This window comes from Microcaecilia unicolor, chromosome 3 (assembly GCF_901765095.1).
Source record: "Microcaecilia unicolor chromosome 3, aMicUni1.1, whole genome shotgun sequence".
NCBI classification, from domain to species: domain Eukaryota; kingdom Metazoa; phylum Chordata; class Amphibia; order Gymnophiona; family Siphonopidae; genus Microcaecilia; species Microcaecilia unicolor.
In genome coordinates, this window is record NC_044033.1 from 300,908,993 (window position 1) to 300,933,647 (window position 24,655).

Consider the following 24,655-nt stretch of genomic DNA (forward strand, 5'->3'; position numbering starts at 1 on the left):
TTGTAAGCCACATTGAGCCTGCAAAGAGGTAGGATAATGTGGGATACAAATGCAATAAATAAATAAATAAAACTGTTGAGGTTTTATTACTAAAAAAAAAGAAAGCTGTGATGGATCAAAAAAGAAAGAGACATATTTCACTCTGTTTATAATTAATCCCACATTTACAGGGAAAGTTTAAGAGAAATCAACCCCCAAGTTGCTGAATATGTAGCTTCAACAATAAGAACTACTATCTCCTCTTCCTGGTCACATCAGGAATTGCCTACAGGGTAACATTTCAAAATGTTTTATACCTGTTCCTTAAGTACTTTCTCAAAATTAAATCCCTGTAGAGCACTGATGAAAATTAGCAATCAGTGTTACGTGAGTGCAGTTGGGTAGTCCCGGTATGTCCCAAGCTTTGCAAGCTATGAGCTGGCACAGAAACTCCAACATGATTCTCCAGGAAGTGAAGATGGTATATAAAAAGCACTAAATGCTCCTAAAAGGTCATCAAGGAGTTCCCAATATATCGTTCATATACTGTCTTCGCATATCTCTAGGAGAGGTACACTGGACTCTTGAAAAGTTTACAAATCTCAGATTTGTATTTATTGATACATTTCAAGAGCTTCCAATTTTTTCCTGAATGAATACATTATCCTTCATTAATCAGTATCAGCAGCTTCTACTTTAGTAAGCCTTAACTCCAAATTGTCCAGCTTCTTCCCATGGTCTATCAAAAAAGTTGAATGTTCAAGAGACTTTTTAGATAAAGTAGTAGCCTGGGCTCCAGTTGTGTTAAATTGGTCTGCCAAAACTTTACCAAGATTAGTAAAAGTCAGCCAGACTTGTGTTATTACTTGTGGTCTCTCCGGCATAAAGTTGGAATAGGCAGGCAAAGCCACAGAAGATGAACATCTCAAACAGTATTACAAGAAACTTGAAGGTGGGAACAGAAGCTTTTACAATCAGCGGCATAATCGAAAGAGAAGGACGCCCATCTTCTGACACAAATCGGGAGATGGGCGTCCTTCTTTCAGGGTCACCCAAATCGGCATAATGGAAAGCCAATTTTGGGCATCCTCAACTGCTTCCCATTGCAGGGACAACCAAAGTTCACGGGGGCGTGTCAGCAGTGTACCGAAGGTGGGACGGGTGCATGGTTAAGAGACGGGTGTCCTCGGCTGATAATGGAAAAAAGAAGGGCATCCCTGACGAGCATTTGGCTGACTTGGTCCAATTTTTTTCACAACCAAGCCTCGAAAAGGTGCCCGAACTGACCAGATGACCACCCCAGTGGTCACCAACCCCCTCCCACCCAAAGAAAATTAAAAAACATTTTTTTCCAGCCTCTATGCCAGCCTCAAATGTCATACCCAGCTCCATGACAGCAGTATGCAGGTCCCTGGAGCAGTTTTTAGTGGGTGCAGTGCACTTGAGGCAGGCAGACCCAGGCCCATCCCCCCCTACCTGTTACACTTGTGGTGGTAAATGTGAGCCCTCCAAAACCCACCCAAAACCCACTGTACCCACATGTAGGTGCCCCCCTTCACCCCTTAGGGCTATGGTAGTGGTGTACAGGTTTTGGGGGGGTTGGGGGGCTCAGCACCAAAGGTAAGGGAGCTATGCACCTAGGAGCAATTTGTGAAGTCCACTGCAGTGCCCCCTAGGGTGCCCAGTTGGTGTCCTGGCATGTGAGGGGGACCAGTGCACTACGAATGCTGGCTCCTCCCACGACCAAATGGCTTGGATTTGGTTGTTTCTGAGATGGGCGTCCTCGGTTTCCATTATCGGCGAAAACCATGGTCGACCATCTCTTAGGTCGACCTAAGTGTTGAGATTTGGGCATCCCCGACCGTATTATCGAAACAAAAGATGAACGCCCATCTTGTTTTGATAATACGGGATGTCCCGCCCCTTCACAGGGACGCCCTTAGAGATGGGCGTCCCCATTCGAAAATGCCCCTCCACGCCACTCGATTATGGCTACTACTCTGAAGTAGCTCCACCTATATTTTGAGATCGCCGCACCTGTTCCATTCTGTGGATGGGTGGGAGGGGGAAATGCTTTCCTGCCTCCCTTTCTTCCTTGGGGCTCACAGTAACAACACCAACCTCAGTGGCTGACATTCCAAGGTCTCCATTGGATCTGAACAGCACTACACATATCCATTCAGTGGACCAACAGTTGCCCCACTGTATTTTGGGGGTGTCTTTTCTATAGACGGGAAAATGCCACTGAGCAAGTCTGCGTGGCTTCCTCCCCCTCCCCCCCCCCATTTTCTAATTGACTTAAAATGGTGTGACGTAGCCACAAAGTGGAAAAACAGTGTGTTCTAGTGAAGCAGAATCTTGCTCAGTTTAACACAGTTTGGGATCCGTTCCTTCTATACAATGGTTGTCTGCAAATGCTTGTCTATGAAGTACAGTAGAGTGTTGAAAATTGGATACTGGTGTATGCTTAGATGGCTAGTTGTTGAGTAAATTTATTTATCTATTTATTTATTGGATTTATAATCTGCCTACTAGCACTAAGTGAAGTGCCAATAAAAAACACACATAACCAAAAATAAGCAAAACCGAGATAAAATATGAAAAAGCATAAAAACAGACTGCACCAAACCAGCAACCGATGGAAAAAAACCGCCATAAAAATAAATTGCCTAATTACAGAGACACAATTACATCAGATTAACAAACGCCTGCGCAAATAGAAATGCTTTCAGCTGTTCTTAAAGTACACTCTCTCTCTTCTCACTCTCAGCTGACCTGGTAGGTGATTTCACTCTTTAGGCCCAGCAATTGAAAAGGTAGGCGATCTGGTTTCTGCAAAACATCCCTTGGTAAATGCTGGGATAAACAACCGCTGCACCCCTTCTGATTGTGGGGGCCTGGAAGGTCAATAAATCTTCAAAACAGAAAACAAATAATGTGGGGAATTCTGTTGCAAAGCCTTATGAATCTAAAGTAAAAGCTTAAATTGAATTCTGAACAGTATTAGCAACCAATCTAATTGATAGAGGGTGTAATGTGTTGAAATTGTGAAGCCCCAGTTAAGAGTCCGGCTATCACATTCATGGCCAGTTGTACTACTACTACTACTTATCATTTCTATAGTGCTACTAGACATATGCAGTGCTCTGCACTGAACATGTAAGAGACAGTCCCTGCTCGATAGAGCTTACAATCTAATCAAGACAAACAGGACAAATAAGGGAATTACTTAAGGTGGGAATTATAAAACAGACATGGGTAAAACAAGTGAATAGGAGTTAGGGGCAATTCTATAAAGGGCATTAAAAGTTAGGTACCCAAAATCTGGGCACTAGGACAGTATCTTATAAAGGCATCTGGGTGTCCAGATTCTGTTATAGAATAGAGCCAAAGTTGGCATGTGGGTGCTGTGCTTTAGGTGGCTACATGTACATTATGTAAAAGGCAGATGTTACTCACCATGGGAATAAACCTGGATGGAGACTGACCTTGATACAGCAGTGTGATGGGTCCCCTGTTATAAATTTTTTCCTATAAGAAAAAACTACTAAATAAGAAGAAGAATAAAAAGATAAGTATGCTGTGTAATGATACACACTGTTGATGTTGTGCTTCTGGATCAATGAAGAATACGTATTCACCCTGCAGCTTCAAAGCCTTTGAGGGCTGACATATGCCACGCTGATGGATCCAACAGTATTAAATTAATTTATGTGTGTTAGAAAATAGTTTACGTTTGTTTGGAGCTAGTTGTATGTCAATTTAGATGCAAAAAGTTGGCAGCAATGTGTGATCTGCCCATGCTCTGCCTACAGCAGCAATATGCGACCTGCCCATGCCCCGCCCACAAGCATTGTTCCCTTTAAGCTGAGCAAGAGTCCTCCACCTACAGTTCTGCCAGTAGGGGGCTCCATTTCACTATCACATTTTCAATAGTGAGGGATAGGCAAGTTCTGCAGGACAGTAAGCTTCCGAAGCAGAAGGCGCTAGCTAGTGGCTGCAATGAAGAGGGCAGTCGGGCCGTGAACTGGGATGGAGAGAGGAGCGAGGAGCCAGAAACACCCGGGGCCGGAGGAGACGCTACTGCAGCAGGAAGACCACAACTGCAAGACGCACTGGTGTGCAGGGTGCCGCAGGGGGAGGAAGGCGTTGTGACGTGAGAGAGAGGAGCCGCTGGGAGGAGACAAGAGCCGCGGAGGTGTAAGGCGTGCACTGGTGCAGCATTAGGGGGAAAGCACTGGGCAGGCCAAATGACGGAGAGCAAAGAACACCCCCATTGGTTTGCACCCGGGGTGGTCCGCCCCCACCGCCCCGCCTTCGGGACACCACTGGCAGGACTCCAAGGAAACTGCCTGTTCCTAGCAATTGAAAACATGTTATTGAAGCATCAGCCCTTACTGGCAGCAATGCAGTTGAGGACACCCGCTCAGCTTAGAGGGAATTTGGAGGAGTTAATTTTACAGAATAGATCCTGAGTGCAGTTAGGTGTCTAACTGCTGGTTTACCCCTGTTTTGAGTACCTAAAGTTAATGCCTACCTTGTGGCATACTATACAAAATTAGGAAGATAGTGGCTAATGAAAGGCCTAGGTAAAAATGAGTTACAATAATGAATTTTAGAAATGATCTGAAGAACAGTGTGAGAATCATCCTTAAGTGGGAATGACTTTAACTTAGTAAGCAAGCACCGCCTATAAAAAGAGTCCTGAGTTACAGCTCTAATTTGTAGTTTCAAAGATATACTAGGGATGAAAATAATTCCCAGCCTGTAAACTTGGCCAGTGAGATAGAAGATGGAACATCCAAAATGGTCATGCGGCTGGCTACACTTATTTCAGTCTTGGCAGTGTTCTATGCTAGCCTGCTGGTTGTCATCCACGAAGCAACAGATTTGAAACAGCCTGTAATCTATCGGTGGCAATCTGGATATCACTGTCAAAGAGGAAAAGAACTAAGTGTTGTCGGCATAAATGTGATAATGCATATTCAGTTCACAAAATTTTCAACACAGAGGTATATAAATTAAAAAGCAGATCCTGAGGGACACCTGCTTTCAAAAACAAAAATCTAGAAACTGTGATTTCCTAATTTTACTGTCCAAGACCAGTTAGAAAAAAAAAGACTGGAACTAAGATAGAATCACTCCTGAAAATACAAGAAGCCGCAAGCGTTGAATAAGCAGCACATTCTCCATGATATCGAAACATCAAATAAAACAATAATTAAAACCCTGTCTGATGACATCAACAGTAGACAGAAGAGCCTTTCTGAACCTATTGAAATGGATCCAAGATGGCAGAATGATCTAGGAAACTGTCCATCTGGTTCAGAACAGTCTGTTCAATAATCTTAGCCAGCAATGGAAGTGATGATAGCAGTTGATTATTAGGCTTTCTTGGCCTTAACTTGCTATCTTTCTCTAGCAAAGGATATACAGTAGCCATTTTGGGAGTTTCTGGTAATTTATGTATTTATTTAGATTTTGCTCACACCTTTTTCAGTAGTAGCTCAAAGTGAGTTACATTCAGGTACACTGGATATTTCTTTGTTCCAGGAGGGCTCACAATCTAAGTTTGTACCTGAGGCAATGGAGGGTTAAGTGACTTGCCCAAGATCACAAGGAGCAGCAGTGGGATTTGAACCGGCCACCAGAAACACAGAAGCAATAACAAATACTAGTACAGGAGCTAATTCATTCAAAAACGAAATATTAAAGGGGAGCACTGGTCCTTAGTAGCTGTGGTAGGTTTCAAAGACTTCAAAATACTGACAACGTCTTCTTCATTTACACAATCAAAACTCTCCCAAGTGTTATTAATTTGAAATAGTCAACAGGTCCTAGAGATGGGAATAACTAGTGAGGTAAATAAATTTGCTGATGACACAAAGTTGTTAAATCGTAATAGGATTGTGAAAAATTGCAAGAGGCCCTTACGAGAGTGGGAGACTGAGCATCCAAATGCCTTTGTGTTGCTCCATGGTGCAACTGCACCTTGAATATTGTGTGCAATTCTGGTCACCACATCTCGAAAAAGATGGTGATGGCTGGCTCTCCAATCATAGATATTCCTGAATCTTTTGATCTTGATGGGCTGGAGATGAAAATAGTACAGAAAATTCACACCCTAGGTGTCATGATTAATTCAGATCAAGAAATTAGTGGGTACAATATTTATGAAGTTAAAATTAATTAGATGTTTAAGAGACTTTCTTTCAACTGAGAACTTTAGACTAGTGTTACAAAGTATTGCCATCTATTGATTATTGTAACAGTTTGTTAGTCGGCATGTCAAAAAAGTTTCTAAGAGTTCTTCAAGTGACACAGAATGCCACAGCTCAGATTATGCTTGGTTTAAGTTGTTTTGACCATATCACTCCAGCATTGATGAAATTGTACTGAGTATCCAATATAAATTGTTTATTAGTATTTAAGGTTGTAACTGAATCTGTTACCATGGGCGTAGTTTGACTTTCATTTCGGGGGTGCAAAGGATGGGGCAGAGCATATTAGCATATTAATTTGTGTGTGTGTTCACACACACACGAAGGAAGGGAGAAAGAACTGGCTTTTATGGGAATAACCAATATGGTTATTCCCAAAAAAAAAGCCAGCTCTTTCTCATTGCCTTTCTTCTTTCCTCCTTACCCAGCACTCCCTCTTCCTCTCCAGTAGTATTTCCCCACCCCCTTTCCCATACCATGCCAGTGTAGACCTTAGAAATGCATAAGCTCTATATGTAGATTGAAGAAAAGGATGCCGCCACTTTTGTAGAGAAGGCTAGACGATATTTAATATAAACAGTGTATTTACAATTTTTCTGCATAGCTCAATGGGCTATTGCAGGAAGCATTTCTTGATAAACAATATACAAGCCAGAATGAATGATCAAAACAAAGCAATGTAAAGCAAAGAAATCAGGATGCTATATACAGACAAAGAAAGCAGAGACAGACAAAGAAAAATTCAAAAATGCTTGCTACCTCTTTGTTCCAATCTGATTTTATATCGTTCTTCTTTGGCATCTGACCAATTCTCTCATACAACATTCCTGTGCAAGTCTCTGAATACCACAAACTGTTAATCATGTGCAGAACATCTGCTTTCACTTACTGCTCCCCCTTCTTTCCAGACTTTCTGGAGCCGTGCCTCTGGCTAATGTGGGCCCCATCATGTCCCAGGAGATTTTAGTGTTGAAACAGCTAGCTCTGCATGTTTTTTTGAAGCATTCCACTCCAATTTTTTATGCTTTTATTCAACATTTTTATGCTTTTATTCAACATCCTCCCTTTGAGGACTGATATTCCAGGCCTCAACACATCTGTTTCAGCTCCAGTCTGTTTTCTTACCTCCTTTCTAAATCTCCTCCCCCCTTGTTTGTGGCATTCAGTTTCTGCACGCTTTTTCAATAATTTTGGCTGACATATTAAAGTTCTATTTATTCTGAATTTCAGTTATCATTGTTATTTTAAAAACATCCTGGCACATCTTTGCAAACATGCTAATACATGTTGCATTAAACAGATTCAATTGTACTAGGGTACAAAATTTATATCTCTTGAGGTATATAATTTATAGGACAGTGAGCTTCATTAAAGGGAAGTGCACTGTCATTCATTCTTACTTTTCATTAGCTGATGTGGCATTAAAAATTACACAAATTAAAAGCATAACATTCATTGAATCAGTTGTTAAAACATTCTGCGTGTAAGTGCACTTTATCGGGGGAATGTGTTCAGTTGTCATACTATTAATCAGACACCAACATGCATTTGTCCAATGAAGGTTTTCATCATCCCTTACACAGGTATTATTGGGATCACAGTCATGGTGCCCACTCAATTTTATCATTGTAGTCCCATATATCATAGCTGGCAAGGACAAGGATGTGGGCACATATGATACAATCAGTCAGATTCAACATCTTGGCCGCTGCAACAAGTCTATTATCATATGTGTTCATTGTCCATTAACAAACAACAACATCCCAATACCATCATGTTTCGGGACATGTTTGTTTATTCTTTGTCCATTCCAATATTATTAGTTCGTCGAATATCTGATAAGTGTATCCAAGAAGTATGACCTTCCAGACAGGCAGCGGTCTGAGTAAGGGCCGTGATAGCAAAAGGCCCTACATACACAGGATCCTTCCATGTTTTATGTGTAAAGTTCTTTCGCAGTACTAGATCACCTACTTTAAAAGCACAAACATCATTAGTAGTCCCTGCCTGTGATGCTACATTTGTTCGGATCATATCACTTGTCAGGTTCAACATAGGTTGTAGCTTTTGCCAGTACTGAGCTATGCTATCAGTACTTGCTGTCTGCATCGGGAAGAAATGACGTCCTGTCTGAATTTGGAATGGGGTCAATTTAGTACGCCCATTAGGTTGGGCCCTTATAACCATCAAAGCTAATGGTAACAAATCAAGCCAGGTATATGGTTTACCTGCTGTTTCCTTGTTTAAAGCCTTCAGTAATACTCTCAATTTAGTTTTTAAAATACCATTGTAGCGTTCCACCAAACCATTGGAGGTGGGGCGATACACTGATACTTTTCTGTGTGTTAAACCCATAATCGTTGCCATTTCTTTCAAAACACTGTTATTAAAATGTGTCCCGTTATCAGAAATTATTCTAGACGGACACCCATGTCTTGGCATAATATGAGTTACCAGGCATTGTACCACTTCATGTGCTGTCTCCCTTTTACCTTCCAATGCATGGTTGCATGCCACTCAGCCAATACCTTAATCGCCTGGCTCATTGGCATACAAGGTAATCCTTCTTCTGCATTAAACCATTCACTTCCCAATTTCATACATCCTCTCTTCAACCATTTTTCACTTTCCTGTCCCTCTGGCTGCCACATTTCAATCTTATCTACATTCGTAAGTGGCCCTTCCTGTGTCTGTCTAGTATTATACAAAATCTTTTCACTTTGCTTAACCACCTCCGTTGCTGCTGCATCAGCCATTGCATTACCTAGTGCCTCAAAGGTTGGCCTTTCAGTGTGGGCCGGGGTCCACACAACTGCAGTTTTTCTACCTTCACGTTCCCTTCTTGCCAAAATTTCAAACAGCAATTTCCAATATGTGTAATGTTGTAAATTTTTACCTGCACTGGTTATCATCCCCCTACGCTGCCATTTTAATATATGATACTGTAGTGAACTTGCAACGTAACCACTATCAGTATATATAGTGACATTTTGAGTCATATCAGTGTGTTGTAAGGCCGTAATAATGGCTAAAAGTTCAGCATGCTGTACAGTCTGATCAGGAGGGGTTTTATATTGTACTTGCATTATCTTTCTTAGATTCTCATCTACCTGCACGCAGGCAAAGCCTGCAACAGTCCTTTCACAAGCTCCATCTGTAAACCATATTAACCCATCAGATAAGGGTTCAAAAGTAAGACAGTGAAATGTAGGGATTTCTATAGTATCAATCTCACCCTCTAGATCGACAGGAAAAAGCAGATCTATCTTATTTCTCTGTTCTTTAGTTAATGGTATTATTCTTATATCTTGTCCTAAAAGTACTGCTTGATATTTTCCAAATCTAGTGGCTGTCAATGCCGTCTGGCTAGGGCTCAACAGCGTTTTAATCGTGTGGTTAGTATGTATTACAATAGGAACAAAAGGCATTTGTGCTCTCCATTTACCTACTGCAGCCACTATAGCTGTCAGTAACTTTGGTATTTCTTTCATTCCTTTTTCCACATGATTAAAAGAGCCTGACAAAAAAGCTACTGGTGCATTTACTTCATTGTTTTGATTAATCATAGCTGCCCAACTATTTCCCATGTCTTTTACCCACAAATTTACTGGGCAATCAGGTGCCACTAAGAAGGGTACCACAGCCTCCCTTGAACCGTGCGGTTGGCATTCCAAGCGCACCAGAGTTGGTTCTGTTAGCCTTTTTCTTTGTTCTATCCCCGTAAATCCCACTGTTGTTCTATACTGATTTGAAAGTTTAACTCCCTGTGGTTTTGCACACAACACAGAGGTACTCGCCCCTGTATCTATCAAAAATCTCACAGGAGTTCCATATTTGCCAATTGTCAATGTAATAAAGGGTTCCCTTGTGTCTAACCTGAAAATCATTCCCTCTTCCTGACACGGGTTTGCTTCCAGTCAATAGCATTGGTCTGGAATATTCTGCCAAGTTGGAAAAGCATTTACAGTGCCTTGTCTCTGTACTGCAGCCCCTGGTCCCTGTGATTGCATCGCCGGCTGCTGTATTGCAGTCTGCGGGGCACTCACAGGCATCCCTACTACTTGTGGCTTTAATCCTTGCTGCGTCTGCATTTGTACTTGGGGCATTCCTGCATTCTGATAACATTCTGAAGCATAGTAACCATATTGCTGACAAATCATATTGTTCAGATGTTATTAAAGATTTTAAATCACCTCTTTCCCCTATTAGCCCTACACACAGAACTAAGGACTGTGACTAATTCAAGCCAGATGATCTAACACTGCAGGAATCTCACTTAAAAAAGAGTCAAACAAAGTTAAATTGCAAAGACATTCCACATAGAGAACTAGAAACAGAATAACACATATTTTAAAATAAACAGAGATCACCTTATAAGACAAAATCAAACTTATTTAAATCTAATCTAAAACAATCTTTTAAAAGGAACAAAAAATTTCAGTTCTTTCAGACCTTTCTAACCGTTAGCTTAGCAACAGCCAGACACCGAGAAATCAAAAACAGATGACATTCCTCAACCTTCAGGCTGAACCAAAGGCTGCTTTTTTTTTTCTACATCTGCATTCTAAGCTTTTCTTCTTCTTTTTATTTTGTTGTAAGTATTCCAGGAGAGATAATAATTTTGGACGATCAAACGATCCATCCTGAGACCAGCTCAAAACAGAATCTTTTCCATCATATTTGATCCATTTCTTATGTATCTTTTCAATCTGTTTTTTTTCTAATGGGAATAATTCTATGACATGCTGCAAAGGGGAGCATTTTTTTTAACTATCTAAATCTAAATACAAAGCATATACAGGAGGCTTTTCTTTCTTATCTGCCCCTTTCCCTTTCATTTTATTCTGACTATTACAATTTATCCTATAAAGCCACAATCTACAAAAATATACTAATGCACTTAAACAAAGAAAATATACAAAAAAGAAAACTACAAAGCTAAACAAATACCACTAATACGTCCACAATGTAAGCTTACTCACGCGTCTTCTTATTTCTCTTTTTAGCAAGCCCAGGAGTCGTCACCTGTATGTCCACTTCAATAGTTTGATCACTCCCAAATCCGTGGTACATAGTAATCAGGCGTAAACAACGCTTGCTCTCTCTCAAAATCCTGTAAAAAACTTCATTAACAACAACTTAATCTCGCCTTCTCTTTTCCGTGTGCGGCCTACTCCTACTCCTACTCCTGGCTGGCTCGCCACTTTGAAGAAAAGGATGCCGCCACTTTTGTAGAGAAGGCTAGACAATATTTAATATAAACAGTGTATTTACAATTTTTCTGCATAGCTCAATGGGCTATTGCAGGAAGCATTTCTTGATAAACAATATACAAGCCAGAATGAATGATCAAAACAAAGCAATGTAAAGCAAAGAAATCAGGATGCTATATACAGACAAAGAAAGCAGAGACAGACAAAGAAAAATTCAAAAATGCTTGCTACCTCTTTGTTCCAATCTGATTTTATATCGTTCTTCTTTGGCATCTGACCAATTCTCTCATACAACATTCCTGTGCAAGTCTCTGAATACCACAAACTGTTAATCATGTGCAGAACATCTGCTTTCACTTACTGCTCCCCCTTCTTTCCAGACTTTCTGGAGCCGTGCCTCTGGCTAATGTGGGCCCCATCATGTCCCAGGAGATTTTAGTGTTGAAACAGCTAGCTCTGCATGTTTTTTTGAAGCATTCCACTCCAATTTTTTATGCTTTTATTCAACATTTTTATGCTTTTATTCAACAAGATCCTTCGAGGTAGTGTGGCATGATTTAGGTTCTACACCCTTTCTAATGTTTTGGTGCCACCTTAGTAAGGCCAACACACAATCTCTCCACTGCAAAACACTATACACAAACTTGTGCAAAAGCACACTCATAACCTTACCAAACCATAACAGCACTAATTCCAAGGACAAGGACGAGCTACAACCTTATGCGTGGAAAGGCAGCACTGCAATTACACTGGGCTCTAAAACACCAGTACACAACCTAGTGAAAAAAAAAAAAGGGCTGCAAATACTACACGCTAGCAGAATACTGCACCTTGATCACACATGAAAAACACATGACACAACAGATATGACACAAGGAACTAGAAATAAAAAAAATATGAAGGCAAAATACTGAACTGGAAGTCAGACTCAGCATGCAACAATACTAGAAAAATTGAAACTTACATGCAAAATATCACAGATGCACATTTCCAAAAGCTGACGTATTCTAATTAATAAATTCTGAATAAAATACTTTTTCTACCTTTGTTGTCTGATCATTTAGTTTTTCTATTCGCTTTGGTCCCAGTGTCTTCTGTTTTATGCAGTGTCTTCTTTCCATTTGATATTTTTTCACTCACCATGTCCACCATCCTCCTGTGTCCTTATGCATCCTGTCTACCATCTGTAGCCCTGTCCCAATTCTTCCTCCAGTTTCAGCATCTGCCCTCAAAGTGTTCCGATCCAGCCCTTAAATTCGGCAATTTCCCCACCATCCATATCCAGCATTTCTCCTTACTCCCCTCCCCTCCATCCATGTGCATCTACTTCCTCTGTCTTCCCTCCCATCTATCCATGTCCAGCATGTCTCCTCTCTCCCTTCCCCTCCATCTGTATACATCTCCTTCCTTTGTCTTTCCTTCCCTCCATCCTTGTCCAACATTTCTCCTCTCTTCCCTGCCCTCCACTCCATCCATGTCCAGATTTCACTTCCCTCCCTTCCATCCATGTGCATCTCCTTCCTGACTTCCCTCCCCTCCATCCATCCATGTCCAGCTACTCTCCATTCTCCCCTGCCCTCTCCTCCATCCATATCCAGCAATTTTACTCTTTCCCCTGCCCCCTCCATCTATCCATCCATGTCCAGCAATTCTCTCTCCCCTGCCCTCCATGTCCAGTGATTTCTCTTCTCTCCCCCTGCCATCCCCTCCATCCATGTCCAGCCACTCTCCATTCCCCCTGCCCTCTCCTCCATCATCCATATCCAGCAAATTTCCTCTCTCCTTCCTCCTCCATCCATCCATATCCAGCAAACTTCCTCTCTCCCCTGCCCCCCCCCCCCATCCATCCATATCCAGCAAATTTCCTCTCTCCCCTGCCCCCTCCATCCATCCATATCCAGCAAATTTCCTCTATTCGTCCAGCAATTCTCCTCTCTCCCATGCTCTCCCCTTCTATCCATGTCCAGTAATTCTCCTCTCTCCCCTACCCTCTCCTTCCATCCATATCCAACTATTTCTCTTCTCCCCCTGCCCTCCCCTTCCATACATGTCCAGCGGCTTGTCTTCTCTCTCCCTCCCCTCCCCTCCCAGCCATGTCCAACGATTCTCCTTTGAACCCCACCCTCCCCTCTCATCCATGTCCAGTGACTTCCCCAGCTCCCCCCTTTCAGTCCCCAAGTTCTAGTTACCTCCTCTCCATCCATCCATACAACCATCCATCCATGTCCAGCAACTCTCCATTCTCCCCTTCCCTCTCCTCCATCCATATCCAGCAAATGCCCTCGCTTCCCTGCCCCTTCATCCATCCATGTTCAGCGATTCTCCTCTGCCCCTGACCTCCCCTCCATGTCAAGTGATTTCACCTCTCTCCCCTGCCCTCCCCTCCATGTCCAGCGATTCTCCTCTGCACTCCCCCCTATCCACTTCCCCAGCGCCCCCTTTTCAGTCTTCTTCAGTTCCAACCCAGCCCCACCTGCCCGCCCCTCCGCGTTTAAACCTTTTATTTTCAGTTGCAGCGATGGCAGTGAAGAAAACAGCACAGCGGGCTCACCTCCAGCCTTTCCCTTCCCTCACACAGTGTCCCGCCCTCACAGAAACAGGAAATACATCATCAGAGGAAGATGGGACACTGTGTGAGGGAAGGGAAAGGCTGGAGGTGAGCCCGCTGTGCTGTTTTCTTCACTGCCGGTGCTGCAACTGAAAATAAAAGGTTTAAAAGCGGGTGGCAGGAAGGAACAGAGAGGAGGGCTGTCGAGGAGCTGAGGGCGGGAAGGAGGGATGGAGAGCTGCCTGCAGTATTTCGCCGGCCCTGCGTTTGGGGGGGGGGGGGAATGCCCCCTTCACCTCCCAAACTACACCCATGTCTGTCACCTGTTATTTCAGCAGGCCTTCATTTGTATCAGCCAGTGAGATCTCTTAGATCTGCTGATTCCAACTTTTTGATATTCCATCATTTTGAGTAGTACGTCTTGAACAACATAGAAATGCCATTTTTTTATATCATGGTACCTACGTTCTGGAACAAATTGCCAGCCTCCTTGCAAATGGTCAGATCACTGATTCAGTTTTAAAAAAATGTTAAAAGCATATCTTTTTCAGTGTGCTTTTAATTCCAGTTGAAACCAGGACTGGGATGAGTAACAGTATCAAGCTAATTTTAAATTGGAAGAATTAACAAGGAGGTAATGTTTTGTCTATGATGACTGTTTTGTGTTTTTATGACAGTTTGTATATTGCCCCCTGTTTACTAAGCTGTACGGCAATGCCGACGCAGCCCATTAAAAATGAATGGGCTGTGTTTGATTTAGCGCATGGCATCTGCTATCATGGCTTATTAATCCTTTAGTGCCCAATGTTCCAGTAATAAGCCATTTGGGAACAGATTGATGGGAACATTGGACACTAAAGGGTTAAACCGGGGGGGGGGGGGGGGTTAATTTGTACACTGCATAGGATGGTATATATTGCAGTATAAAAGTCTTGTAAATAAATAAATATAGCAGAATTAGAAAAGGTACAGAGTAGGGCAATGAAAATGATAAAGGGAATGGGATGACTTCCCTATGAGGAAAGGCTAAAGCAGCTGGGGCTCTTCAGCTTGGAGAAGAGACTGCTGAGGGGAGATATGATAGAAGTCTATAAAATACTGAGTGGAATGGAACAGGTAGACGTGAATTGCTTGTTTACTTTTTCCAAAAATACTAGGACTAGAGGGCACGCAATGAAGCTACTAAGTAGTAAATTTAAAACAAACCAGAGAAAATATTTCTTCACTCAAAATGTAATTAAACTCTAGAACTTGTTGCCAGAGAATGTGGTAAAAGCATTTAGCTTAGCAGGAGTTAAAAAAGGGTTGGATAATTTCCTAAAAGAAAGTTCATAAGCCATTATTAAGATGGGCTTGGGAAAATCCAGTGCTTATTTCTAGGATAAGCAGCATAAAATCTGTTTTACTGTTTGGGATCTTGCTAGGTACTTGTGACCTGGATTGGCCATTGTTGGAAACAGGATACTGGATTAGTAAGGCAACACTTATGTTCTTATATGATGATGTTTTTGAATTGTTACACTTCAGCTTGGAGTGCATGGGTTTTTCTTGTATTGTATTGTTATCTTGATGAGTTTCTAAATAAATATATATATACATACACAAATGCTACAAATAAAATAAAAATATGTCCCTCAACCTCTCCTTCATATATATATATATTTTTTGTTGTTTTGTTACATTTGTACCCCGCGCTTTCCCACTCATGGCAGGCTCAATGCGGCAGGCAATGGAGGGTTAAGTGACTTGCCCAGAGTCACAAGGAGCTGCCTGTGCCGGCATATATATATGGAGCATTAACTTTATATATATATATATATATATATATATATATATATATATATATATATATATATATATATATATATATAAATATAAATAAATAAATAAATAAATAAAGTTAATGCTCCATATATATATGGAGTGGCCTAGTGGTTAGGGTGGTGGACTTTGGTCCTCAGGAACTGAGTTCGATTCCCGGCACAGGCAGCTCCTTGTGACTCTGGGCAAGTCACTTAACCCTCCATTGCCTGCCGCATTGAGCCTGCCATGAGTAGGAAAGCGCGGGGTACAAATGTACAAATATATATATATATATATATATATATATATATATAAATAAATATATATATAAATAAAGTTAATGCTCCATATATATATGGAGTGGCCTAGTGGTTAGGGTGGTGGACTTTGGTCCTCAGGAACTGAGTTCGATTCCCGGCACAGGCAGCTCCTTGTGACTCTGGGCAAGTCACTTAACCCTCCATTGCCTGCCGCATTGAGCCTGCCATGAGTGGGAATATTGGGGGTGCTCAACCACCCACAGAGCTGGCAGCTATGGGGGAATTCCATAGACTCAGAGTAATAACATACAGTTCCTTGTGTGATGAGGCCAATTGCAGTTTGAACCTCTTCAAACTGGATGTGCAGAAAGACCTGTGTTGGGCCTAGTGCAGGCCACTTTTTAGCACTGCTTAGTAAAAAGGGCCCCAAAGTTATCAGGGTTTCACATTTCAAGATGACATAGTCCAGCCACTGAACTGAAAATAAAATGTGTTTTACCATTGTTGTCTGAGCATAGTATTTTACTAATCTACTTTGCCCCTGCCTGTCCTTTTGACTTTCCTTATATTGTCTTCATCTAGATTCTTTTCTAGTGTCTTATTTAAACATTTTCTTCCTTCTTCAGTCTTCCTTTCGTCTGTATATCTGTCTCATACATTTGATTGTTACTTTTCATCATTTTTCTCTATTTTTGTCTTCTCTGTATCTCCACTTAATAGCTGTATTTTACCCCTCGTTCTCATCCTTCAGTCTTCGGTTTCCCTCTTTTCATTTCTCACCCATCTACAGGCCACAATCACCCCTCTCTAGCTTTAATTTATCTTTCTCCAAGTCTCATTCCCTCACCAACCCCAGCTCCTTACCTGTCCCTCAACCTCTCCTTCATCCAGTCCCTTTCTTCTTTTTCATACCTGCTACCCAGTTTCCTCCTTCCCTTCTCTCACCCCTTTACAGATCTGTACCTTTTTACTGCCTCTCAACTTTTTTCCAACCCCTCCAGATCCTTTACACTATCTCTTCATCCCTCCTCTTTTCTCACCCCCTCCACACTTTCTCCTTCTCATCCCCTCTTCCATTCTGATCTCTTCTCACCATTTCCCTCTAGTTCACTCCTCTTCCTTTTCTCCTGAACTGCAATCTGAGTCGCTTTTCACACTTTGTCTTTTCTCATTGCCCATCTGAAGTCTCTGCAGCAGCCCCCCCCCCCCGCCCCAACCTTAGCATCAGACTCATCTGCAAGCCCCAGTCCCCTTCTCCCAGGCCCAGAATTAGAACCAGGCTCACCGAGAGACCCAGCCTGACCAGGGGCAGGTTCCCACCCATCCCCTTACCTTCCTGTCTCAGTGGCTGCTACTGTCTTCTCCTGCTTCTGTGTGCCAGGGGTTGGGACTGATTAGAACCCTTCTTCTATCCTCATCCCGTAGCATCTGCCCTTTCTGCCATCCCTCACCATCTGATAACATTGGCCTCCACCTGCAGCTGATTTGGAGAACAGCCTTGGGTCAGCATCAGCACTAACCCCCTTTCCACCTCTCCAGCCCTTGAAATCTGCTGCAGAGAGGCAGGGAGTTTCTTTCTTGTTCCCATCCGTTCTATCCACCTCTGGCACCTGTATGATACAGAAAGTACTTGCTGTCTGATTTCAACAGCCATACAGTGCCGGTAGAGGACATGCAGAGTGGCGGAAATGAAGAAACAAACTCCTGCCACTCTGCTGCTGATTTAGAGAACAGGAACATTTCCTGTAGTCCATCAGCGTGTGGCCCCTACCATTGAGCAGCCCCGGGCTTTTAACCGGGCTTTCTCAATAGTAGCTAAGCCCCTGACACCTGCTCCAAAGTGTAAATGTGTGCATCAGCATTTACACATTACAGAGACTGGTTCTAGAAGCTCATTTCATAAAGGTACGTAGGCATCTATGTTGCATTTATTTAAAAAGCTTAAAATAGGTGATTTTTTTGGACTTCATTCTTATCCATCCTGTTCTAAAATTACCTTCCACGTGTCCCACTTCTTTCACTTTGAGAAGTTCATCAGGTAGAATGTTCTGTGTAACACTGTGACTCCCACCCCTCTGTGCTGGCTATTGGTCGAACATTATTTTTGATGTTACTGCACAGTGAAAATGGATGAAGAAGTGTATCCTGCAGTTTTCCTTTTCATTTCATCAGTTGCTGCACTGGACCCTTTCTGTCATTAGCAGAACTCGGGTGAAGCATTTTTCACTCATAAATTAAGGGGTCCTTTTACTAATTCACGTAAGTGTCTACGCGCGTGTAGCGCGCACCAAAATGGAGTTACCACCCAGCTACCGCATGGCTCTTGCAGTAATTTCATTTTTGGTACGCATCCAATACGCATGTCTGAAAAATATTTTTTATTTTCAGCCGCGTGCCAAGTGGCATTTGACACGTGTAGGTCAATGCCGCACGTCCATTTTCGGCCGAAAATTTTTAAACAAGCCTTTTTTACAGACACGCTGAAAAATGGATTGGCGCGCACCCAAAACCCATGCCTACACTACCGCAAGCCATTTTTCAGTGTGCCTTTGTAAAAGGACTCCTAAACACTTATATTTTTATGCAGTTAAATTGAGTAGCTTTGAACTAGTAGTTTAGTGCAAGAGCTTGCTGATGGTTGGGCAGTCTCATTGTTACAAAATGGCACTAGAATTTACAGGATATAGAATGACTACCATTAGCAGAAGATACAAAGAAGGTGGGGGCCCAATTTTTCATTCTAAGACAAGCTAATGTCTTCCCTGCTGATTTACTTTTTCTGCTCTCAGGTGGCTGTCCCAGAGCTGCTGAATGCTTCAGCCAATGCTGATATCTTGGTGTTTGTGGTGCCACACCAGTTCATTGGGAAACTGTGTGATCAGCTGAAGGACCACGTGAAGAAAGATGCCATAGGGGTCTCCCTCATCAAGGTACCCGTAGCCAAGATCTTATTTCAGTCTTTTTTTTTTATTTTTGAGCCCAGCAGCTTCTAATGTCGAAATTCAAACTCTGGGTGCTTGCAATTCACTGTTGTTGGGTTGTCGGGTAGGCTAGTTCTTCGGTGTTTGCTAACTATTGCTGCTGCCCAGGGCAGATAGATGAATGGAATACATTTTTGTAAGGCTAAATGATAAGAAGATGAGAAGTAGTTAAAAAAAAGTCTAAAAAGGTTATAAAGCCTAAAAAATTATTTTCTAAATAATATTTGTATTTGTGTATGGGGGGGTGTTATTTGTTTTATATTTAATATCATCTTGTTGTGTTGGATTGTGTTATGCTATTTTACTACATTGTTTTATCTTTTTATCTTATTTTTTGGATTTGTCTGTTAGCTGTTTGCTGTTGTTATTTCTGCATCTGCACACTGCCATGCTGGATTGATTTAAAAGGTGGTTAATCAAATTCATAAACATATACATTTAAATGTGATGTGTTTATAAATAACTAAAGAGAGTTCATTCCAAGCACCAGCAAAAGTGTTTTAAGTCATGACAGTTCAGATGGGGCTAATTCATAACCCATCAAATTCGACATTAGTGGCTATATTGTAACTGTGGAAGAATGATTAGCCCCAGTAACTTCTCAGACAAGGCTGCTGAACAGTTGAATTTTGCATGTAAGATTCCAACAAATAAAAATCTGTCTGAAAAGCTTGGCAAGCTCCAGATTAGTCTCCACAAGTGGTTGGGCTAGATATTCCTAGCTCTTGCTTATATACGATGTGGTTTCCAATCTAACAACACATTAGAAATGGGGTGAGGTCTAGAACACGCATTAGTTGTTGGGAACACGCGAGACCTAGAGCAGCATAATCTTCTGTTGATGTGAGTCTCATCTGAAATGGGCTGTGTGCACAAAGAACACTCATCTTTTCTGGAAACCCTTGTTTCTAGGGAGTGGATGAGGGTCCAGAAGGCCTGCGACTCATCTCCGACATCATCCATAAGAGGCTGGGGATTGAGATGAGCGTCCTGATGGGGGCAAATATTGCCAACGAGGTGGCAGATGAGAAATTCTGTGAAACTACTGTTGGTAAGAACTGGATTCCCATCCTCTGCCTTTAGACTTCCTTCCCTCCAATGGAGAAGTGACATTGCTTAACCTCCTGTTTTAAGGGTACCAGCTAACTCCATAAGTGACTGGCTTAATCCGTCCTGGTCTTAGTCCATTGTAATCTGTGGGTTTATAGCTTTTTTTTCTTTAATTGGAGACTGGATGGACAATCCCATAGATTAGAATGTGGTAAAACCAAGTATGGGTCAGGCTAGGCATTTGGACTTTGAACTAATTAGTGACCTTGCCTGCTGCTAGTCATCTTGCTGACATAATCTTTATTTATTTATTGCATTTGTATCCCACATTTTCCCACCTCTTTGCAGGCTCAATGTGGCTTACAATACATCATGAATAGTGGAAGCATATAGGAAAAGATACATTTAGCATTATAGAAGGATTTTGGGTAACATGATAATGAAGAACATAATAGTATTTTAACAAGTAACCGTGATCATGATAAAACATTTTAGTATTTTACAAGCAAAAAATTGTAAGACAGTTCTGGATATTTGTATTGGGTTCATATTTGTTGGTCTTTGTGGTATGCCTTGCTAAAGAGATGGGTCTTTAGTAGTTTGCGGAAGTTAGTTAGTTCATAGAGCGTTTTTAAGTTGCGCGGTAGCACGTTCCAGAATTGTGTGCTCAGGTAGGAAAAGGTTGATGCATGCGTTAGTTTGTATTTTAGACCTTTACAGTTGGGGAAGTGAAGATTAAGGAATGTGCGGGATGATTTTTTGGCATTTCTGGGTGGTAGGTCTATCAGGTCTGACATGTAGGCTGGAGCGGTAGATGATTTTGTGAACTAGGGTACATATTTTGAACGTGATGCATTCTTTGAGCGGGAGCCAGTGTAGCTTTTCTCGTAGGGGTTTAGCACTTTCATATTTTGATTTGCCGAATATGAGTCTAGCTGCAGTATTCTGAGCTGTCTGAAGTTTTTTGATTATTTGCTCTTTGCAGCCAGCGTAGAGTGCATTGCAGTAATCTAGATGACTGAGTACCATTGATTGTACCAGGTTGCAGAAGACGTTCCTTGGGAAGAAAGGTCTTACTCTTTTTAATTTCCACATTGAGTGGAACATTTTCTTGGTAGTGTTTTTCGCGTGATTCTCAAGTGTTAGGTGTAGATCAATGGTAACTCCAAGAATTTTTAGGGTGTCCAAAATTGGAAGATTCAATTTTGGTGTGTTAATGGTAGTGAATTTGTTTGTGTTGTGTTGCGAGGTGAGTATTAGGCATTGGGTTTTTTTCTGCATTGAGTTTCAGTTGAAATGCGTCCGCCCATGTGTGCATGATATGTAGGCTTTGGTTGATGTCATTGGAAATTTCCTTTAAATCTTGTTTGAATGGGATGTAGATCGTTCCGTCATCTACATATATGTTTGGTTTGATAGTAGTTTTGCCAAGGGGATCATCATTAAGTTGAATAAGATCGGTGAGAGGGGGGATCCCTGTGGGACTCCGCATTCAGGTATCCATGTGGCTGAAATAGTCGAGTTAGATGTCACTTGGTATGATCGTGTGGTTAGGAACCCCTTGAACCAATTCTGAAATACTCGAGGATATGTAGTAGTATTCCGGGATCAACCATGTCGAAGGCGCTAGACATATCAAATTGTAGAAGTAGTATGTTTTTGCCAGTTGCGATCGTTTGTTTAAATTTGTTCATGAGAGTAACTAGTACTGTTTCCGTACTGTGGTTAGACCGGAATCCTGATTGGGAATCATGTAATATTGAGAATTTGTTTAAATAATTTATGAGTTGCTTGGTTACTCGTTGTCACGTCACATGCTGTTATAACATCATGATCTTTGGTAGGTTCTAAGAACAAAGAACATGGGAAGATACTGAAAGAACTTTTTCAGACCCTCAATTTCAGGATTGCGGTGGTGGAGGAGGCAGATACGGTGGAAATATGTGGAGCCCTCAAAGTAAGTGATATCCAAGGCCTGTTCAGTTGCAGGTAAAAGACCCATGGCTGTGTTCTGGAATGATTTCTCTGTCACCCTCGGCAAGTGGTGTCCTCTTACTAGAGCAATTTCCAGTCTCTCTCAAGGCCATGAGATGGCAAATGAACTTTTAACATGGACAAGTACAAAGCGATGCATATAGGGAAATATAATCCCAATTACAAGTACAAAATTCTGGGTTCTGAATTTAGGAATCATCACTCCAGAAAAAGATCTTGGAGTAATTGTGGATGATGTGTTGAATGTTAGCAGTCCAGTGTGCTGTGACTGCCAAAAAAAAAAGCAACTAAAATATTAGGAATAATTAAAAAAGGGATGGAGAACAAATTGTGAATATCATTATGCCTTTGTTTAGGTTCCTTGGTATAACCATGTTTGAGTATTGTGTGCAGTTCTGGTCATCCCATCTCAAAAAGGATATAACCTAACTAGACAAGGTTCAGAGGAGGGCAACAAAAATGATAAAAGGGGATATTACACCTCCCTTGTGAAGAGAAGATAAACAGGATAGGGCTCTGTTGAAAGTTTATAAATCATAAGTAGGGTGGAACAGTTAAACAGAGAATGGTGGGTTTTAACACCACACAAATATGAAAACATCCTTGAAACTAATGACCAGCAGATTGAAAAAAAGATGCAGAGAGACCTTTTCCATGCAATTAAGCTATGGAATCTGTTGGAGGATGTGGTTAAGATGTAGTTAACATAGTGGGAGGGGGGGTCAAAAGAGGTTTTGACAAGATCCTGGAGGAAAGGTCAATCCAAAATTATTAGTCAGTTAGACTTGGGGAGATCCACTGCGCCTACTTGGAAATGAGCTATGAGAAGGATCTACTTTTTGGGATCTGCAGGGTACTTGTGACCTGAATTGGCCACTGTCTTCAAACAAGATGCTGGGCTCAATGGACCTTGGTCTGACTAAGCCTGTTTTTTCTTATGAGATGCACAGAGAGAATGGGTTAAGAACTTGGAGACAGAGGTGGGAATGGAGAAAAGTAATCAATGAGGTCTAGGATAGGCTGATTAGCCTGTATGGGGGTGTAATTTTGACTTTCCTAACAAAAGGAGGATGACAAATCCATGCATGCAGTAAAACCAGGATCCAGTCTGCCCTAGGGGGCTTGAAGTTATCTGGTAGTCATAAGTAGAGGATAATGAAGGACCTTTTAGAGAACAGGGAAGGCTCACAGTAACACAGCCTTGCTTAATTTCTCATTTCTCTTTAGAATGTTGTAGCTGTGGGCGCTGGCTTCTGCGATGGCCTTGGGTTTGGGGACAACACTAAGGCTGCGGTTATACGACTGGGTCTGATGGAGATGATTGCCTTCTCCAAGCTCTTCTGTGCTGGTACCGTCACCTCTGCCACCTTCCTGGAGAGCTGTGGTGTCGCCGACCTCATCACCACCTGTTATGGTGGAAGGAACCGCAAGGTGGCTGAAGCATTTGCCAAAACTGGGAAGGTGAGAGTCAAGACTTCTGTAAACCTCAAGGAAGGAGGGGAAGAAGTGAAGGGATTCTTTGTGGTGGAAAGAGGTTCTGTGATACTGTGAAGCCAACATAATCAAAGTTGCACAGAAATTCCACATCCCTCCTCCCCCCCCACCCAGAATTATTACTTACTCTAGAATGTACTATTTTCCAAAATCATAACCTTTTAGGAATGCACAATGTTGTAATCTTAGTCTTCTGTAGTCCTGCTCTTAAGGACAAAGCACAGTTAAGTCTATGTTCTGAGATCTGTAGGGGGCAGTTAAATTATTAGCCAGTGCAAAGTAGTTTGACCATGTTATGTCACTTTTAAAGGGGATTTTAAAGAATGTGATTTCAACAATTCTAATGCTGCCAACCTAGAACCTCTGCATTTGCAGATAAGTAAAACATCGAAGAAATAGTTATTGTTTATTTTTGAACAGGTGATTTTTGCATGCTTTATTTTTCACTTGGAGGCCTTTATTTAAGAACCAATGATTGGATTAATACTGAACTTTGAAAGAAGATGATATGTCTGTAGGCTCATGCTCTATGATGGTCCTTCACTAATTATTTTGAAATAAATAATAGCCTTCTCTATTAAGTTATGTTGAGGTGTAAGTGTTTTTGACACTTATATGGTTGGGAATTGCCCTGTACCTTTTGGATTGGTTTAGATAACTTTTAAAGGCCCAGCACTGGCTTCCAAGAATACATTGGATCAAGTTGAAGGTACTTTGTCTTACACATTGAGCATTGCATAGTGATCGGCCAGTAAACTTGACTGACTCTTTGGTCCCCTCTTCCCCCTCATGAAGTGTGTCTTCTCAGCTTTCTCTTTTGTACATTATTCCCCCTTCTAAAGCTCACTTGCAGTCCACTCGCCAGGCAATTTTCATGCATGTAACCCTTTCCCTTTGCAATGCCCTCCCATTGTACCTTCACCAAGAAAAATGTATGAAAAACTTGACTTTTGGGGAAATCGGTTCGGATTGAATGCACATTAGTACTCTGTAAAGTAGAAATCTGTTTTATTTATTTATTTTTTTGTAACATTTGTACCCCGCGCTTTCCCACTCATGGCAGGCTCAATGCGGCTTACATAGGGCAATGGAGGGTTAAGTGACTTGCCCA

At 41.7% G+C, this 24,655-nt stretch overlaps 1 protein-coding gene across 1 annotated transcript in view; it reads left to right on the forward strand.

Moving 5' to 3' along the window:
- Positions 1-24,655, forward strand: part of GPD1 (glycerol-3-phosphate dehydrogenase 1) — a 52,052-nt gene that overhangs the window by 24,320 nt on the left and 3,077 nt on the right. Inside the window, exons 3-6 of the mRNA XM_030198230.1 lie at positions 18,814-18,954; positions 19,918-20,056; positions 21,900-22,012; positions 23,278-23,511. Of these exons, the coding sequence (XP_030054090.1) occupies positions 18,814-18,954; positions 19,918-20,056; positions 21,900-22,012; positions 23,278-23,511 (627 nt within the window). The remainder of the gene's footprint in view (positions 1-18,813; positions 18,955-19,917; positions 20,057-21,899; positions 22,013-23,277; positions 23,512-24,655) is intronic.